This window comes from Staurois parvus, unplaced genomic scaffold, assembly GCF_062004578.1.
Source record: "Staurois parvus isolate SC_StPar_1 unplaced genomic scaffold, SC_StPar_1.0 ptg003158l, whole genome shotgun sequence".
Taxonomy (NCBI): Eukaryota; Metazoa; Chordata; class Amphibia; order Anura; family Ranidae; genus Staurois; species Staurois parvus.
In genome coordinates this window covers 161,262-181,680 of record NW_028320954.1, presented here as the reverse complement: position 1 = coordinate 181,680, position 20,419 = coordinate 161,262, and the positions used below count along the sequence as shown (strand labels likewise).

The 20,419-nt window shown below is 46.0% G+C and overlaps 1 protein-coding gene across 2 annotated transcripts in view; it reads right to left on the bottom strand.

Annotated features, from left to right (window-relative positions):
- LOC149428531 (myotubularin-related protein 11-like) overlaps nt 1-20,419 on the bottom strand; it is a 136,964-nt gene that overhangs the window by 94,908 nt on the left and 21,637 nt on the right. For both annotated transcript variants that reach the window (XM_089667295.1, XM_089667294.1), the window contains exon 2: nt 5,062-5,131. In XM_089667295.1, coding sequence (XP_089523421.1) covers nt 5,062-5,131 — 70 coding nt within the window. The remainder of the gene's footprint in view (nt 1-5,061; nt 5,132-20,419) is intronic.

Here is a 20,419-nt window from a genome sequence, read left to right as displayed (position 1 = left end):
TATAAGAAAAACACTTTTTTTCTAAATTTTTGGACATTTTCATTTACATAGCAAAAAAAATAAAAATCCCAGCGGTGAATAAATACCACCAAAATAAAGCTTTATCTGTCTCAAAAGAATGGTAAAAAATTCATATGGGTACAGTGTTGCATGACCGTGCAATTGTCATTCAACGTGTGATAGTGCTGAAAGCTGAAAATTGGCCTGGGCAGGAAGGGGGTAAAAGTGTCCGGACTGGAAGTGGTTAAGGAGAAGCCAGTGGTCTCCTCCACCCTGCTGATACCCAAACTAAGGTGAACCCTCCATTCTGAGATAACGGCGATCTTCTTGGGAAGGGAGAGAAGAAAGTAGAGCAGCAAAGTAACCAACTCTGCTCATAATCACTGTGATTGGCTCATTCTGTAAGCCCCGGACTGGAAGTAGTTAATATTAACTCCAATGCACCGTGGTAATGAACATGTACTGCGGTGTACTGCAGCGCACAGTAAACACGCTACCGTGTGTTATGGTGTGCCGCATTACAAAAAATAGTACATGGATTTTTTTTATTTTTGTGCGATTTGGTGCAGTAGGTTTCTCATTCAAATTAATTAGCTGGCAGAGGGAAAGGCACATGCGTTCCTGCAATGAACAGACCTGAATGTGCGTTGCTGTGAAGCTCTCCATTTATTTTGCATCCAGCAGTGACCCAGGAGGAACCAGCACACAGAAGGGGACACTCCCAGAGCTGTGGAATGCTGAAGACACTCATTGGAGGCTGCAGAGATGATGGGAGTTAAAGAATGCAGCTGGCAGAGGGGAGAGTATAAATTGTCTTCTGTTGTCGGGAATTATTAGATTTTACCCTTTAACCACTTCATGTCCAGACACTTTCACCTTTTCTGTCCAGGCCAATTTTCAGCGCTATCACACTTTGAATGACAATTGCGCAGTCATGCAGCACTGTACCCATATTAATTTTTTAGCATTTTTTTGAGACAGATAAAGCTTTATTTTGGTGTTTTTCTTATAAAATTTTGCAAATAAATAGTATTTCATCATAAATCTTGGCCAAAATTTATTCCGTTATCTTTATAGTAATGAAAAATAAGCCAAATTAGTTTATAACCAAAAATTATAATTTTTAAACTTTTTTTTTTTACATTTTTATATTATTATTTGTTGTGTTTTTTCTTTTTTTTTTACATACTGTCACCCTAGCAGTACAATGTCACCATGGTGACACTGTACTACTTGTGGGGGGTGATGAAGATTGTTTTTTTTTACATTGATTGTTTTTATACCCATAAAGGCTGTAAAAGCAATAATCTCTCCTTTTCTCTGGCTGCATTCTTGCAGCCATTGAGGAATACTGTGTGAGCTGTGATTGGTCACAGTTTGTCACATGGTACAAGGCTGTTGTGAATAGCCCTGTACCATGTGATCTCTGATCATTCACAGATTTCACAAGTAGTAAGCAATGATGTCAGAAGTGACATCTTGCTAATTACTCTGCATGTGATCACTGATTGACCAATCAGTGATCACATGATCGGGAGCTCGCACAGAGGTCCTGTCCGCAGTGCTGCGCGCTCCCAGGGAGCACGCACAAGCAGGGTGCGGGGAGGCCGTTTATAGACGGCCACCCGACCCTGCACTGCCACCTTCCGGCTGTTTATGTACAACTGCCGGATGGGAGGTGGTTAAAGACACGCCGGGGTCTCTTTAAGCAATTATTCAGATTACAACATCAGTTCTGATTGGCTGCTATGGGCACTGAGCCTTCTGATTGCATCCTCACCCACTTTCCTGCAATGCTCTTTATTGCCATATATACACAATCCCCGACCTGTTTATACAAAGTTCAAACCACATCATCGTTTCGGTTCTTCAAATGCGTTCAGATGGTGGTTTGTGTAAAGTAATAAACGACGCCTTCGCTGAGTTTCCTGTTGCGGTAGCTGGCAGATTTTTCATGACTCGCCGCAAAAACGTCCTTATCGCAATATTCAGTGTTCAAAGGAATTCTGTATTACGCTTTCCCGGGGGGATCTTAAAACAGAAGATTTGTGGGTAGACTCGCTATATCTTGTCTGCAAAAACGGGCTTCTGATCTTCCTCCTCGCAATCTTCATTACGCCGTAAATTCAACTGTGCATGCTCAGCTCGGTGTATAGGTCCAGCATGTGCCAGGATGAATGAACGCCATTGCACATGTGCAATAGACTGCTGAAGAGTTCCTCCCCACCCAGAAGAAGAAGATAACGAGATAGCGGGATAACGTTTCGCCCCTCCTCGGTGTCGGCGGGGTCACGTTTCGCCCCTCCTCGGTGTCGGCGGGATCACGTTTCGCCCCTCCTCGGTGTCGGCGGGATCACGTTTCGCCCCTCCTCGGTGTCGGCGGGATCACGTTTCGCCCCTCCTCGGTGTCGGCGGGATCACGTTTCGCCCCTCCTCGGTGTCGGCGGGATCACGTTTCGCCCCTCCTCGGTGTCGGCGGGATCACGTTTCGCCCCTCCTCGGTGTCGGCGGGATCACGTTTCGCCCCTCCTCGGTGTCGGCGGGATCACGTTTCGCCCCTCCTCGGTGTCGGCGGGATCACGTTTCGCCCCTCCTCGGTGTCGGCGGGATCACGTTTCGCCCCTCCTCGGTGTCGGCGGGATCACGTTTCGCCCCTCCTCGGTGTCGGCGGGATCACGTTTCGCCCCTCCTCGGTGTCGGCGGGATCACGTTTCGCCCCTCCTCGGTGTCGGCGGGATCACGTTTCGCCCCTCCTCGGTGTCGGCGGGATAAAATAAAGCCCCTCCTCGGTGTCGGCGGGATAAAATAAAGCCCCTCCTCGGTGTCGGCGGGATAAAATAAAGCCCCTCCTCGGTGTCGGCGGGATAAAATAAAGCCCCTCCTCGGTGTTGGCGGGATCACGTTTCGCCCCTCCTCGGTGTCGGCGGGATAAAATAAAGCCCTCCTTGGTGTCAGTCGGATAAAACAAGTCACATCATCAATGTCAATTCGAAAACAATAAGTTTCATTGTTGGTATCAATGGTAAAAAATAAACCCCATTGGTGGTTTTAATACAGGTAATAAAAGTTGCATCATAGGTGGCAGTGGAGTAAAATAGGCCCCATCGTTGGTGTCACTGTGTTAGTGTTAGCAGGAGTAAAATAAACTTTTTTATTGGTGTTGGTGTAAGTAATAGAAACCCCATAGTTGGTGTAAGTGGGGTAAAATAAGTCCCATCATGGGTGTCATTGGGATAATATAAGCTCTATCATTGGTTTCAGTTGGTAAAATAGGGCCAATCTTGGGTGTCATTGGGATAACATAAGCCCCACTGTTGGAGACAGAGAGATAATATAAGTTCCATCACTGTTGCCATTGGGATTTTATAAGCACCGTTACTGGTGTCAGTGGGATAAAACAAGCTCCATCATGCTAGTGGGATAAAATATTATAGGCTCCATTATTGGTGTCATTGGAATAATATAAGCCCCTTTATTGGTGACCAAAAGATAATATAAGCCCACATCATTGGTGCTATTGGGGGTCATATAAACATCATTATTAGTGAATGCAGGGTCCGGGGAGACCGGATATAGTGAATGCGGGGTCCGGGGAGACCGGATATAGTGAATGCGGGGTCCGGGGAGAGCGGATGTAGTGAATGCGGGGTCCGGGGAGAGCGGATGTAGTGAATGCGGGGTCCGGGGAGAGCGGATGTAGTGAATGCGGGGTCCGGGGAGAGCGGATGTAGTGAATGCGGGGTCCGAGGAGAGCGGATATAGTGAATGCGGGTCCGGGGAGACCGGATATAGGGAATGCGGGGTCCGGGGAGAGTGGATATAGTGAATGCGGGGTCCGGGGAGAGCGGATATAGTGAATGCGGGGTCCGGGGAGAGCGGATATAGTGAATGCGGGGTCCGGGGAGAGCGGATATAGTGAATGCGGGGTCCGGGGAGAGCGGATATAGTGAATGCGGGGTCCGGGGAGAGCGGATATAGTGAATGCGGGGTCCGGGGAGAGCGGATATAGTGAATGCGGGGTCCGGGGAGAGCGGATATAGGGAATGCGGGGTCCGGGGAGAGCGGATATAGGGAATGCGGGGTCCGGGGAGAGCGGATATAGGGAATGCGGGGTCCGGGGAGAGCGGATATAGTGAATGCAGGGTCCGAGGAGACCGGATATAGTGAATGCAGGGTCCGAGGAGACCGGATATAGTGAATGCGGGGTCCGAGGAGACCGGATATAGTGAATGCAGGGTCCGGGGAGACCAGATATAGTGAATGCAGGGTCCGGGGAGACCGGATATAGTGAATGCGGGGTCCGGGGAGAGAAGATATAGTGAATGCAGGGTCCGAGGAGACCGGATATAGTGAATGCAGGGTCCGAGGAGACCGGATATAGTGAATGCAGGGTCCGAGGAGACCGGATATAGTGAATGCAGGGTCCGAGGAGACCGGATATAGTGAATGCAGGGTCCGAGGAGACCGGATATAGTGAATGCAGGGTCCGGGGAGACCGGATATAGTGAATGCGGGGTCCGAGGAGACCGGATATAGTGAATGCGGGGTCCGAGGAGACCGGATATAGTGAATGCAGGGTCCGGGGAGACCGGATATAGTGAATGCAGGGTCCGAGGAGACCGGATATAGTGAATGCAGGGTCCGAGGAGACCGGATATAGTGAATGCAGGGTCCGGGGAGACCGGATATAGTGAATGCAGGGTCCGGGGAGACCGGATATAGTGAATGCGGGGTCCGGGGAGAGAAGATATAGTGAATGCAGGGTCCGAGGAGACCGGATATAGTGAATGCAGGGTCCTGGGTTTAGTAACACTTTAATAAGGGCTTGCTCACATCTCGTATGAGCGCACACTGTGTCAGTACTTTTTGCTGTACATTGTCAGAAGCGTTGCAAATTTGTGGATGACCTCCGAATAGAAAAAAACTCAACTGAGATATTTAAGAGAAATTTTGTATTGCAGAAGGATGTTGATATTCATTCCGAGTGCTGAGGACGGGTCGGGGTTAACAAACCGCTAGACTATTCTAACATTTACTGCACAGCTTCCTGTCTGTACTCACCCGGCAGGCACTTGAGGGTGATGCTCTGCGCCGTGCGGTCACTTATTTTTGGAGACTTTGAGCTTCTGACCTGCAAGATAAACACGGAATGGGTTACCACACACTGATAATGGGTATTAATAGTACCGTCTTTATATGTTGTACAGAGTGGCGGTTCTAAACATGAATGCCAGGCCAGGAAATAAGAGGAAATCTCCACAACGGGGACACAAACAAACACATATATAGTATGGGGGAGGGCAGCAGGAACCACTGACTTTAGGCGTTCTACTACAGGTGAAACTTGAAAAATTAGAATATCGTGCAAAAGTTCATTTATTTCAGTAATGCAACTTAAAAGGTGAAACTAATATATGAGATAGACTCATTACATGCAAAGCAAGATAGTTCAAGCCGTGATTTGTCATCATTGTGATGATTATGGCTTACAGCTCATGAAAACCCCAAATCCACAATCTCAGAAAATGAGAATATTCCATGCAATCAATAAAACAAGGATTGTACATAGAACAATATCGGACCTCTGAAAAGTATAAGCATGCATATGTACTCAGTACTTGGTTTGGGCCCCTTTTGCAGCAATTATTGCCTCAATGCTATCAGCCTGTGGCACTGCTGAGGTGTTATGGAAGACCAGGATGCTTCAATAGCGGCCTTCAGCTCTTCTGCATTGTTCGGTCTCATGTCTCCCATCTTTCTCTTGGCAATGCCCCATTGATTCTCTATGGGGTTCAGGTCAGGCGAGTTTGCTGGCCAATCAAGCACAGTAATCCCACGGTCATTGAACCAGGTTTTGGTGCTTTTGACAGTGTGGGCGGTGCCAAGTCCTGCTGGAAAATGAAGTCAGCATCCCCATAAAGCTCATCTGCGGAAGGAAGCATGAAGTGCCCCAAAATCTCCTGGTAGACGGCTGCGTTGACCCTGGACTTAATGAAGCACAGTGGACCAACACCAGCAGATGACATGGCTCCCCAAATCAACACAGACTGTGGAAACTTCACACTGGACTTCAAGCATCTTGCAGTGTGTGCCTCTCCATTCTTCCTCCATACTCGGGGTCCTTGGGCCTCTCCATTCTTCCTCCATACTCGGGGTCCTTGGGCCTCTCCATTCTTCCTCCATACTCGGGGTCCTTGGGCCTCTCCATTCTTCCTCCATACTCGGGGTCCTTGGGCCTCTCCATTCTTCCTCCATACTCGGGGTCCTTGGGCCTCTCCATTCTTCCTCCATACTCGGGGTCCTTGGGCCTCTTCATTCTTCCTCCATACTCGGGATCCTTGGGCCTCTCCATTCTTCCTCCATACTCTGGGTCTTTGGGCCTCTCCATTCTTCCTCCATACTTGGGGTCCTTGAGCCTCTCCATTCTTCCTCCATACTCGGGGTCCTTGGGCCTCTCCATTCTTCCCCCATACTCTGGGTCCTTGGGCCTCTCCATTCTTCCTCCATACTCCGGGTCCTAGGGCCTGTCCATTCTTCTCCGTACTCCAGGTCCTTGGGCCTCTCCATTCTTCCTCCATACTCTGGGTCCGTGGTTTCCAAATGAGATGCAAAAGTTGCTCTCATCAGAAAAGAGGACTTTGGACCACTGAGCAACAGAACACTGAGCACAGGGCGCGCGCTCTCAGCACATGTGTTTTTTTTTTACTTGAACGCAAATGTGCGGCCGCTCGGCGTCTAGGCCCAGACGCCGGTGTAAAGGGGTTAACATGACTTTACACAGCTAACGTTACCAGCGTTATCAAAACTTCCAGCGTGCATGAGGACTTATTGGTTGAACTGGATGGACTTGTGTCTTTTTTCCACCAGACTAACTATGTAACTATATGCAGCTTAACAATCATTAGATGTGGTGGCTGCATTAGTTTTTCTTTTTTAGCTTTTTTTTTTTTTTTCTCCTTTGTTTTCACCTGGTGATCTCGCCAGTAACACACCTCCTGTATTCGCGAGCCCCCACTCTGGATGAATGAGCACAGGGGCCCCTTTGGACAGCAGCTTTGTCAGTCTGGAGTGAGGGGACGGGAGTGTTAGATGGACTAGCAGATTTACCACTGATAAATTGAAGCCAAACTCCAGCTAATACTTTATAATCCGTTACAGCAGTTTTTTCCTTTTTTTTAAATGTATTTAATTATTTAAAGGTTTTATATGAATAAATGAAAGCACCCCTTTCAGTGTTAAGTGGTTTGTCTCATCCATGTAAATTGAAACATTCTGTTGGAGAGTTTGTGCTTATTGCAGGTTGTGGTTGATGCAATTTCCATGGTCAATTGTGGTTTTTTTTTTTTTTTTTGTTTTTTTTTTTCCACATGTTTTTGGTTGAAGTAGCTAGGCTTTATGACTTTGAAGTCCAATGCTTTCCTTAAAAGACCCCCTGAAAAAAAAAAAAAGAAACAAAAAGCAGGTACAATCTTTCACTCTACACATGTATTACAGAACACTGCCTTTTGCCCCGGAGTTCCCCTTTAATTCCACAAAGTGCTCAGGGTGGGAATGCAGTCAGATGCCGGAATTGATGGACTTAGGAGTAGCAACTGCTTAATTATTAATCAGACCGGAATCAGAACTTGACACCCCGAGGCACAGATACCATCAAGTGAATCACGAACAGACAACTCCTCCTATACACAGGGAACCCCCCACCCCCTGATCACACTGGCTTTTTGTTTTTTTTTACTTGCTGGACTGACAAGAATAACATTTAATGGTCCTTTTTACAAAAAAGTGACACCATTGACCAGTTTTCTTTAACCTCCCTAGCGGTCTGATTGTGTCCATATTTCTGTGCTCAAAGCGGTACATTTTTTTTCATGGAAATATGTATTTTTTTTATTGTAGGCCTGTAATTTTTAGGAATAACTCACAGAAATCTGTCCAAACAAGAGTCTAGTAAACATCCCGGGTATGATAAAACTTGAAACACGAAATCATAAATTATAATTTAATAAATAATCATAAAAAATAATATAATCATACATTTAATTCAATAATATAATCAAACCAAAAACACTGAAATTTGAAATAGAGCGCCAAGTTCGCACATCGCTGAGCAAAGTCGCAGAATCGTTTTCAGTGTCTGATGAGGAATTTCCCCCACGAATCATTATCACTCAATTCTGCAAGTGGTTCTGATTTACTATCGCTGTTCTCTAGCCGGTCTAAAACCACTTTTGACCTAAAGGGACGCTTTTTGGATGCCATGGACATTTTTCAGTTTCCAGGCAGAACAGTAAAAATGTAGGCAGGGCGCCGGATAAAGCACTCGGGACAAAATGCATGTAATTTAGTGAATGTCACTTTTTGGCATTTTCAAATTTCCCGCCGTTCCATCCCCCGTACGTCCTGACGTCGCAGGGAACGGAACCCAGAAGACAGATGCCGGCATCCGCCAGAGGACAATACAGGGGACACCGCAGGAGGGACACCGCGGGAGCGCAGGACAAGGTAAGAGAAGAACAGATCCCGGAGCAGCTCCGCATGGTAAGCCGGAGTGTAGCTCGGGGTTACCGCTTTTGGTACTGAAACTTTACCCCGAGCTACACTCGGGAATACCGCCAGGGAGGCTACGCCCCTGTCGCCCATTATCAGAGGGCTGAATGCATGTCCCAATACCAGAGCTGGCTGTAGCTTTAAACAAGCTTTTAGCAAACTTTAGCAGTCACTTAGCTTAGCAAGCTCTGGGAGCCAACTGAACTCTGCAGTTGGGGAGCTGTTTATGAAATAGAAAAATAATAGTCTGCCAATTTTTTTTATACGGCTATATTGCCCTTGAACACTCTTCCAGAAAGTTGCCAGACTTCTAAAACCCATTCACTAGAAGCATTGGCCAGGTCTGGTTACAATCGCCACCATCTGGATTTCTTGCTCTTCAATAGAGAATCCAGGGCTCCGTAATGTTGGAGGTACAGTGCCCTGAAAAAGTATTCATACCCCTTGAACTTTTCCACCTTTTGTCATGTTACAATCAAAAATGTAAATGTATTTTATTGAGATTTTATGTGATAGACCAACACAAAGTGGCACATAATTGTGAAGTGGAAGGAAAATGATAAATGGTTTTCAAAATTTTGTACAAATAAATATCTGAAAAGTGTGGCGTGCGCCTGTATTCAGCCCCCTTTACTCTGATACCCCTAACTAAAATCTAGTGGAACCAATTGCCTTCAGAAGTCACCTAATTAGTAAATAGAGTCCTCCTGTGTGTTATTTAATCTCAGTATAAATACAGCTGTTCTGTGAAGCCCTCAGAGATTTGTTAGAGAACATTACGGAACAAACGGCATCATGAAGGCCAAGAATCACACCAGACAGGTCAAGGATAAAGTTGTGGAGAAGTGTAAAGCAGGGTTAGGATATAAAAAAAAAAAATATCCCAAGCTTTGAACATCTCATGGTGCACTGCTCAATCCATCATCCGAAAATAGAGTATGGCACAACTGCAAACCTACCAAGACATGGCCGTCCACCTAAACTGACAGGCCGGACAAGGAGAGCATTTATCAGAGAAGCAGCCAAGAGGCCCATGGGAACTCTGGAGGAGCTGCAGAGATCCACAGCTCAGGTGGGAGAATCTGTACACAGGACAACTATTAGTCGTGCACTCCACAAATCTGGCCTTTATGGAAGAGTGACAAGAAGAAATCCATTGTTGAAAGAAAGCCATAAGAAGTCCCATTTGCATTTTGCGATAAGCCATGTGGGGGACACAACAAACATGGAAGAAGGTGTTCTGGTCAGATGAGACCAAAATTGAACTTTATGGCATAAAAGCAAAATGCTGTGTGTGGCAGAAAACTAACTCTGCACATCACCCTGAACACACCATCCCCACTGTGAAACATGGTGGTGGAAGCATCATGTTGTGGGGATGCTTTTCTTCAGCAGGGACAGGGAAGCTAGTCAGAATTGATGGGAAGATGGATAGAGCCAAATACAGGGCAATCTTAGAAGAAAACCTGTTAGAGTCTGCAAAAGACTTGAGTACGGGGCAGAGGTTCCCCTTCCAGCAGGACAACGACCCGCAACATCCAGCCAGAGCTACAATGGAATGGTTTAGATCAAAGCATATTCATGTGTTAGAATGGCCCAGTCACAGTCCAGACCTAAATCCAATGGAGAATCTGTGGCAAGACTTGATAATTGCTGTTCCCAGATGCTCTCCTTCCAATCTGACAGAGCTTGAGCGATTCTGCAAAGAAGAATGGGCAGAAATGTCCCTCTCTAGATGTGCAAAGAGACATCCCCAAAAAGACTTGCAGCTGGAATTGCAGCTAAACGGGGTCCTACAAAGTATTGATTTCGGGGGGCTGAATACAAATGCCGCCACACTTTTCACAGATTTATTTGTAAAACCATTTATCATTTTGTGTTGGTCTATCACATAAAATACATTTACGTTTTGATTGTAACGTGGAAAATTTCAAGGGGTGTGAATACTTTTTCAAAGCACCGTATTTATTGTAAAGTCACTGTTACGCTGACAACTCCAAGGCATCTATTTTATATCTATTTATTAAAAAAAAAGAAAATGCTGTGATTGTATTAGCATTCACAAATAATCTCTGTAATGCATTAAAGGTTTATTTCCTATGATCGCCACTTCCACCTAGTGGCCGTAATGTGGTATTTTCCTGAATGAAGTATTTCTGGCAGACTGCTACAACGATGATACCTTGGTATGGCTCTATTGCAAATAGGATGTCATTTTTAGTTTTTTTGTTTTTTTTTTACGATCATTAATGAAAATATATGAAGCTGTCTGTCAATCATGGATCTCTTACAGTATATTTTTTCATGTCTGTTGTATCCTCAGCCCATCCGCCTCAAAAACTCCTGAAGAAGCAGAATATTCTGGAGAAACGCGTTGAGTAATCCTCATGTGTTGGCAGAACCGCACGCTTAGAGCACTGGAAGGACACCATAGAACTTATGTGACTGATGCGGCTAATAGGTGAGAAATGGCAGTTGTTTAAGTACCGGGGCTGATTGTATTGTTGATTGAACAATGTTTTAACCTGAGACATTGACATTAACCTCCCTGGCGGTATGATTCTTTCCGATTTTTTGTGCTGAAAGCGGTACCATTTTTTTGCATGGAAATATGTAGTTTTTTTTATTGTAGGCTGTAATTTTTAGGAATAACTCACTGAAATCTGTCCGAACAAGAGTCTAGTAAACATCCCGGATATGATAAAATTTGAAGCACGAAATCATAAATTATAATTTATTAAATAATCATAAAAATAATAATAATAAATTTAATTCAATAATATAATCAAACCAAAAACACTGAAATTTGAAATACAGAGGCAAATTCGCACATCGCTGAGCAAAGTCGCAAAATCGTTTTCAGTGTCTGATGACGAATTTCCCCCACGAATCATTATCACTCAATTCTGCAAGTGGTTCTAATTTACTATCGCTGTTCTCTAGCCGGTCTAAAACCACTTTTGACCGAAAAGGACGCTTTTTGGACGCCATGGACTTTTCTAAGTTTCCAGGCAGAAAGAACAGTAAAAATGCAGGCAGGGCGCCGGACAAAGCAGTAGGAAAAAATATATGTGAAATGCATTGAAATAGCAATGACAGCAAAAATGACATTTTTTAAAAAATTCAAATTTCCCGCCGGTTCCGGCGCCCGTACGTCCCGACGTCACAGGGACCGGAACACAGAAGCCAGATGCTGGCATCGGCCGGAGGAGATGGCCGGGGACGCAGCAGGGGACACATCGCAGGAGCGAAGGACAAGGTAAGTGCTGCAGGGACCCCCAGAGCAGCTCCGCATGGTAAGCCCGAGTGTAGCTCGGGGTTACCGCTCTTGGTATAGAAATTTTACCCCGAGCTACACTCGGGAATACTGCTAAGGAGGTTAATAAATGATTTATATTTTTGTCAACTCTTCGTGTTGATGTGTGTACCTTTTAACCACCTTCCGCCCGCCCTATAGTACAAAGACGGGTGGTTCTCTCGTTCTGATAGGACGTCATATGACGTCCTCCCATTCTCACTGCGCATGCACGGCTCAGGTAGCACGCAGTGTGGCGATCGACGGTGCGCTGTGTCCCTCGGACACAGCGGATCACGGAAAGAGCCGAAGATGTCGGCTCGGTCATGTGATCAGCTGTGTCCAATCACAGCTGATCACATGTAAATACGGAAATGCCGGTTATGGGCATTTCTCTCCTCGAGCTGTCACGTTGACAGCTCGAGAGGAGAGCTGGTAATCGGCTTTCCGCGGAGGGGACATGTACACTGATCATCAGGGCACTGATGATCAGTGTGCCCTGATGATCAGTGTGGCCCCAGAAGTGCCACCTGTCAGTGCTCATCAGTGCCACGTGCCAGTGCCCATCAGTGCCACATCAATGCCACATATCAGTGCATACCAGTGCACATCAATGCCACATATCAGTGCCCATCTGAGCTCCCTTTCAATCTCGCCCATCAGTGCCAGTCAGTGCCTCCTATCAATGCCAATCAGTGCCACCTATCAGTGCTGCCAATCAGTGCCCGTCAGTGCCGCCTATCAGTGCCTGTCAGTGCCGCCTGTCAGTGCTTCCTATCAGTGCCATATATCAGTGCCATGTATCAGTGTCATGTATCAGTGCTGCCTTTCAGTGCCCATCAGTGATGCCTGTCAATGCCCATCAGTGCAACCTACCAGTGCCACCTATCAGTGCCCATTAGTGCCACCTATCAGTGTCCATCAGTGCAGCCTATCAGTACCCATCAGTGCATCCTCATTAGCACACATCAGTGAAGGAGAAAAATTACTTATTTACAAAATTGTATAACAAAAACTAAGAAAAAACTTTTTTTTTTCAAAATTTTCTGTGGTTTTTGGTTTAAGAAAAAATAAAAATCCCAGAGGTGATTAAATACCAGCAAAAGAAAGCTCTGTCTGTTTCAAAAAAATGATAAAAATTTCATATTGGTACAGTGTTGCATGACCGCGCAATTGTCATTCAAAGTGTGACAGTGCTGAAAGCTGGAAATTGGCCTGGACAAGGAAGGGGGTGAAAGTGCTCAGTAGGCAAGGGGTTAAAGTGTCACTAAACCCACAACAGTACAATCAGTCTGTAGATGCAGTAAAGCATGCTTGTTATACTCACTGTGGAACCTAAGGGGTTAATCCTCTGCATTGTGTAAAATGCTTCTTCATCCTGTTTTCTCTGATCCTCCTCTTCTTCCAGTGTCCCCCTCTAATCTCCTGATAAGATATATTGTGTGGAGCACTCTGCACATGCTCAGTGTGGTGTGTATGGCTTGAGAGGTTTTTCTTTTCTTGGGAGAGTGCATGAAATCAGCACAGGGCCAATCAACACTGCCCAGACAGAGGTCAGAGGTTCTGCATTCTCCTGGAGCAAAATGAAAACTCCTCCTACAAGCTTTAACCAGTGCTCTGCTGGACACTGATAGAAGTCACAAGACTGCTATATACTGCTGATGAGAAAAGGTATTTAGTGGATTATATTTACTAAAATAATTGCATTTCCATTTTGTGTGTACTGTGGGAGACCAGATATAGTGAATGCGGGGTCCAGGAAGACCAGATATAGTGAATGCAGGATCTGGGAAGACCAGATATAGTGAATGCAGGGTCCGGGGAGACCGGATATAGTGAACGTGGGGTCCGGATATAGTGAACGTGGGGTCCGGGGAGAGCGGATATAGTGAATGCAGGGTCCGGGGAAAGCGGATAAAGTGAATGCAGGGTCCGGGGAGACCGGATATAGTGAATGCAGGGCCCGGGGAGGGCGGATATAGTGAATGCAGGGACCGGGGAGGGCGGATATAGTGAATGCAGGGTCCGGGGAGAGTGGATATAGTGAATGCAGGGACCGGGGAGGGCGGATATAGTGAATGCAGGGTCCGGGGAGAGTGGATATAGTGAATGCAGGGTCCGGGGAGACCAGATATAGTGAATGCAGGGTCCGGGGAGAGCGGATATAGGGAATGCAGGGACCGGGGAGGGCGGATATAGTGAATGCAGGGTCCGGGGAGAGTGGATATAGTGAATGCAGGGTCCGGGGAGACCAGATATAGTGAATGCAGGGTCCGGGGAGAGCGGATATAGTGAATGCAGGGACCGGGGAGGGCGGATATAGTGAATGCAGGGTCCGGGGAGACCAGATATAGTGAATGCAGGGTCCGGGGAGGGCGGATATAGTGAGTGCAGGGCCCGGGGAGGGCAGATATAGCGAGTGCGGGGTCCGGGGAGGGCGGATATAGTGAATGCAGGGTCCTGGGTTTAGTAACACTTTAAAAATCCGCTATACATAATTGTTTCAAATAATTTCAGAATTGAAGTGTGGTACCGTGATCAAACCCATCTGCTGGGAGTATTAATTCAATCAGACAGGTATATTGACAGTGGCTGTAGTTACAGCTGGAGATTCATCTTGAGGATGTTCACATCTAATTGTTCAATCCTGATGAACCAGCCAGAAACTTGAAGGAGCCAGATAAAAAATTGCTCACCAAACAGCGGCTGCATCCAGTCAGATGCATCCGCTGTTCAGGTATTCTGACAGCCACTGTCTGGGTATTTTGATAACCACCATTTGGGTGCTCTGACAGATGCTGTTCAGATTTCCTGGCAGATGCTTTTCAGGTAATTTCACATCTGCTGTTCTGACGCCCTCTGTCTGGGTCTTCTGACACCCTCTGTCTAAGTATTGACACCTTCTTTCTGGGGCTTCTGATGCCCTCTGCCTAGGTATTCTGACTCCCCCTGTCTGGGTCTTCTGACTCCCCCTGTCTGGGTCTTCTGACTCCCCCTGTCTGGGTCTTCTGACTCCCCCTGTCTGGGTCTTCTGACTCCCCCTGTCTGGGTCTTCTGACTCCCCCTGTCTGGGTCTTCTGACTCCCCCTGTCTGGGTCTTCTGACTCCCCCTGTCTGGGTCTTCTGACTCCCCCTGTCTGGGTCTTCTGACTCCCCCTGTCCGGGTCTTCTGACTCCCCCTGTCCGGGTCTTCTGACTCCCCCTGTCCGGGTCTTCTGACTCCCCCTGTCCGGGTCTTCTGACTCCCCCTGTCCGGGTCTTCTGACTCCCCCTGTCCGGGTCTTCTGACTCCCCCTGTCCGGGTCTTCTGACACCCCCTGTCCGGGTCTTCTGACACCCCCTGTCCGGGTCTTCTGACACCCCCTGTCCGGGTCTTCTGACACCCGTGTTTGATTGTTGGGACAGCCACTATTCAGAGGCTGTCAGAATACACTAGCCACAGGCCAGCAAAAAAAAAAAAATCTGTGAGTGTACGGCCAGCTTTACTGTGCCATGTGACAAGTCACATGACTCCTGTCCGGACATTGCCCAGACCTCCACACATCTATCAGCCTAAGCAGTTGTACTCATTAAAATGTCAGCGCAGTGTAAATAAACGTCCCATTATCCCGTCCTGTATATTCATTGCTGTGCTCCTCCTATAAAACAGACGTACAGATAAATATCTGCATCTGGAGGAGCTCTGGAATGTGGATGAGCGGAGGGATTCTGGAAACTCTGGTTTTGCACATTGAGCTCCTTAAGCAAAATTTGCTACTTTTTTAAAGAGGAACCCCACCCGACCTCACTGAACCTCAAATCCCTAATACTTGTTCTATTAATAAAGACCTAATTACCATTCCATGGCCTTCCTTGCAGCAAAAGTTCACCTGGACCGATCTGCTCCTGTGCCGCCATCATGAAACAAGACTGGCAGAAACATTCAGTGGCCTTCAGTAATGCACAGCAGAGCTCAGACTGGGGGAGAGAGGTAGAAGCAGCACCAGGAACCAATCAGTTATGATGCAAAGGCAATGAGAATGCTGATAAGAGGAGAGAGCAGAGAGACGAGCTCCTCGGTGTGCTGCTTCTCTTTTCACTGTCCAGTCACAGGGTGGGGAGGGATCCTGTACTCTAGTAGAGAAAAATCAGGTCTCCTGGCCTGCCAGACAGGGTTTTGCTCTTTGGCAGAGCTGTAAAAATCTGAGAACTGGATGGACAGAAATGCAAATCTTTTTAGGAGGTAAAACGTATCTCTTGTATGTGTTTCATCTGTGTGTTCAGCTGTTTGCCTGGAATTCAGCTTTTAGAAAGATTAACCTTTTCGTGCCGGCCGAACGCAAATATGCGGCCTTCCGGTTACTGGGCCTGGACGCCGAGCGGCTGCACATTTGCGTTCCATTAAAAAAAAAAAACGTGCTGAGAGTGTGCGCCCTGCGCGCTCCCAGCACACGTCCGGTACTCACGGAAAGGTCCCGATATCCTCTTTCGATCGGGACCTTTCCCAATCATGTGACGGCATGCAACGGCGGTCACATGACCCTAAACCCCGCCCCACCGCCCGGCTTCTGAAACCCTTAAAGGGCCGGGAGGCGCCAGCGCCAAGGGGTTAAACTCTAACTGAATGTCATAAGGACATCTAGCGTTTTCTTGTGCGTTTTTCGCGCGGCACACCTATGGCAACCCATTCATTTCAATGAGTTGCCTTACGTGTGACAAACATGAAAAGGTAGCTCCTATAGCTTTTTGCTGCTTGTGCATTTTTTACTGCGCATTTTGATGCATTTGCATGTTTTTTCACATTTCAGAATGCCTGTTTTCTTGCCACGTTCCATTAACCATGAATAGAACCACAAATGCTTTTAGGGCGTTTTGTAAACGCAGGCAACAATTTGCAATTTTGTGCACGTCCACAAAACATGCAGGTGTGAATGTAGCCATAGGGCTCTTTCATACATGCGACCACCCTTCTAAAAAGCGATCCATGGTGGATTTTAACAGGCGGCGAGGAGGCAAATAGATATTATTATAATAGATGATTTTACTCTGTCAGTGCTGCAGCACGGCCCCAGACAATTAAATGGGTCTCGTTTGCGCCAAATGTGACTTGGGCCCCTTTCACATGAATGTTCCGATCGGGTCCGCCTGCCCTTTTTCAGGAGGACCTGATCTGAACCTCTATTCTCCTCTATAGAGAAGCGGGTGTAAACGGATATGTGTCCGTTTTACACTTGCTGACATCCAATCCGATCCCCCAAAAAGAGACGGATGGGGTTCCATTCCCCTTCCGTCCATTGGATCGGATGGAATGGCAGTCGAATGGAAATGGAGAGGTGGTCTGTTTCCATCCGACCACCCGTAGAGGACAGCGGGCTGTGTCTGTGTCCACTCTGCAGCAGCGGAGCGGACACGGACCTGTCATCCGCTTGCTCAGCGGGGAGATCCCCTGCTGAGCAAGCGGATCCGCTGACGGGTTTGCCCCGTGTGAAAGGGGCCATACTGTTTAATTTTTGTCACGGCCATGAAGCAAAGCGTTACAGCTGTAGGATAGCTGCAGCCTTGAGCAGCTACATGTCCTCACTTAGGTGGGTGATCAAGAAGCGGTAAAATCACAGCTCAACTGCCTGCTTATACCGCCCCCTGGCCGCTTGCATGAGCAAACCCTTAAGCTGACCAGAGACTGGACAACTTTCAATCCATCTATGGGCAGGATGGTTGTGCTGAAGTCGAATCATCAATCAACTTCAGTACAACTAGCCCTGTTGGGTTTTTCTCTTTTGATCACTGCCGGTGGCTATAGCTGGCAGCGGTAATCATTGTATTCTGATGGCTAGTAAACCTCCTGCTGTCAGAATACAATGATTACTGCACCCAGTTATAGCCACCCGCAGTGATCAAAAGAGAAAAACCCAACAGGCTTGTGGTACTGAAATTGATTGATGAATCGCCTTCAGCACAACCAGTGGGAGGGATTCCCCCCATCAACACTGGCTGTGTTGATGGGAGACTCGAGTCATTTTTTCTTTCCTTGCACCTGTAGTTGAAGGAAAGAAAATTGCATATTGTATGGCCAGGTTTATTTGGTAAAGCACTGTGTATCCCAAACCATTGCCATTTTTATTCATACGTTTCCTCTTTTTATCCTTTGGCGCTGCTTCCTCGTTACATGCAATCCAGTGATGGCTGCATGACATATCCTGAATGTGACAACGGTGGACCATGGCTGGGTATTGTGTGTTGAAACAGCCACTTGTAGTCTCCATTGGAAGCCCATGTGACGGGGTGACAATGCAGGGGAACAGATGGTAGATAGGAGACTGAGCGTTGTCACCATATAACAGGAAGTGCCTTTTAACAACTTTCATGGCAGGATCACTAGCAGTTATTTTAAAGAAATCTGAAAATGTTATAATACTGACTTCTGAAATGGCACTAACATGTTAACCCTTTCTCTGCCGCCGACGTATTTCATAGGTTGGCAGAAAGGGGGGGTTTTTTACACACTGCATGTATATCTGACAAGCCGACTGGTTTAACCCCCCACCTCCACATTTCCTGGGCTCTACTGTCGCCCCCTGCTGGGTAGACCGGGCGGGGAGAAGAACAGTGATTTTTCAGGACAAGCTCAGTGAGGACTGAGTGTTGTCACCATATAACAGGAAGTGCCTTTTAACAACTTTCATGGCAGGATCACTAGCAGTTATTTTAAATAAATATGAAAATGTTAGGTTGGCAGCAGGAGGAGGTTTATTACACACTGCATGTATATCTCACAAGCCAACTGGTGGCAAACCCCACCACCACGTTTCCTGGGCTCTACTCTCCCATATGCAGGCCCAGGAACCCCATGGCAGGTGCCGCTGGGTAGAGCAGGGGGGAGCATGGTCTCCCTATAACAGGAAGTGACCTTTATGGCAGGATCACCAGATCCTCTTTTAACCACTTGCCCATCAGAGGATTTACCCCTCCTTTCTGACCAGGTCATTTTTTGCGATACGGCGCTGCATTATTTTAACTTGCAATTGCGCGGTCATGCAACACTGTACATAAATCAAATTTATGTACTTTTTTTCCCCACATATAGAACTTTCTTTCGGTGGTATTTGATCACGTCTGCATTTTTTATTTTTTGTGCTATAAGCAAAAAAAGACCGACAATTTTGAAAAAAAAAACCAAAACAATATTTTTTACTTTTTACTATAAAACATATTTAATAAAAAAATCTAATTTGTTCATAAATTTAGGCCAAAATGTATTCTGCTCCATGTCTTTGCTAAAAAAAAAAATCCCAATTCGTGTAAATTAATTGGTTTACGTGAAAGTTATATTGTCTATAAATGGCGGTGTATATATATTAAACATTTTTTTTTTTTTTTTTATACTAGTAATGGCGATCTGTGTTTTTTTTTTTTTTTTTTTTTGCGCTGTAAACAAAAAAAAAAATAACTGTCAATTTTGAAAAAAAAACTATATTTTTGACTTTTTGTAATAAAACATATGCAATAAAAAAAAATGTATTTCTTAAATTTAGGCCAAAATGTATTCTGCTCCATGTTTTTGCTAGGAAAAAAAAAATCCCAATATATTTAAATCGGTTTACGTGAAAGTTACAGCGTTTACAAATGGCGGTATAGATACTGGAATTTTTTATTTTTATCATACTAGTAATGGCGGCGATCAGCGACTTATAGCAGGACTGCAGCGGGCATTCTGACAAAAAAGAAAAAAAACAAATATGTGTAAATTGGTTTACATGAAAGTTACAGCGTTTACAAATGGCGGTATAGATACTGGAATTTTTTATTTTTATCATACTAGCAGGGGTGGACTGACAACTCATGGGGCCCCCGGGCAATAGGGGATCATGGGACCCCTGTGCCCTTACCCAAACTCAAAATAGTAAAAAATATATATATTTTTTTGTGTGTGTTTCTTGTTACTGCCATAACCTACCACCAAAGAACAACCCAAAATAAATTCTCCAACTCTTGACGATCGCAGCGATACCATATATGTGTGTTATTTGTTGTTTGTACCCACCAGGAGCGGACTGACAACTCATGGGGCCCCTGGGCAATAGGGGATCATGGGGCCCCTGTGTCCTTGCCCAAACTCAAAAAAGCCTATGAAAAAGGTACCAGGAGCATCTCATGGGGCCCCCTACTGACCCGGGCCCTCGGGCAGTGCCCTAGTTTCCAAATGGTCAGTCCGGCCCTGCATACTAATAATGGTGGCGATCAGTGACTTTATAGCTGAACTGTGGCAAGGCATTCTGACAAAAAAAAAAAAATCCCAATATATGTAAATCAGTTTACGTGAAAGTTTTGAAAAAAAACTATATTTTTGACTTTTTTCTCTAAAACATATCCAATAAAAAATGTAAAAAAATCAAATTATTTCTTAAATTTAGGCCAAACTGTATTCTGCTACGTTTTTGCTAAGAAAAAAAAATCTCAATATATGTAAATCGGTTTACGTGAAAGTCACAGCGTTTACAAATGGCGGTATAGTTACTGGAATTTTTATTTTTATCATACTAGTAATGGCGACGATCAGTGACTTATTGCGGGACTGCGGCGGGCATTCTGACACTGGGG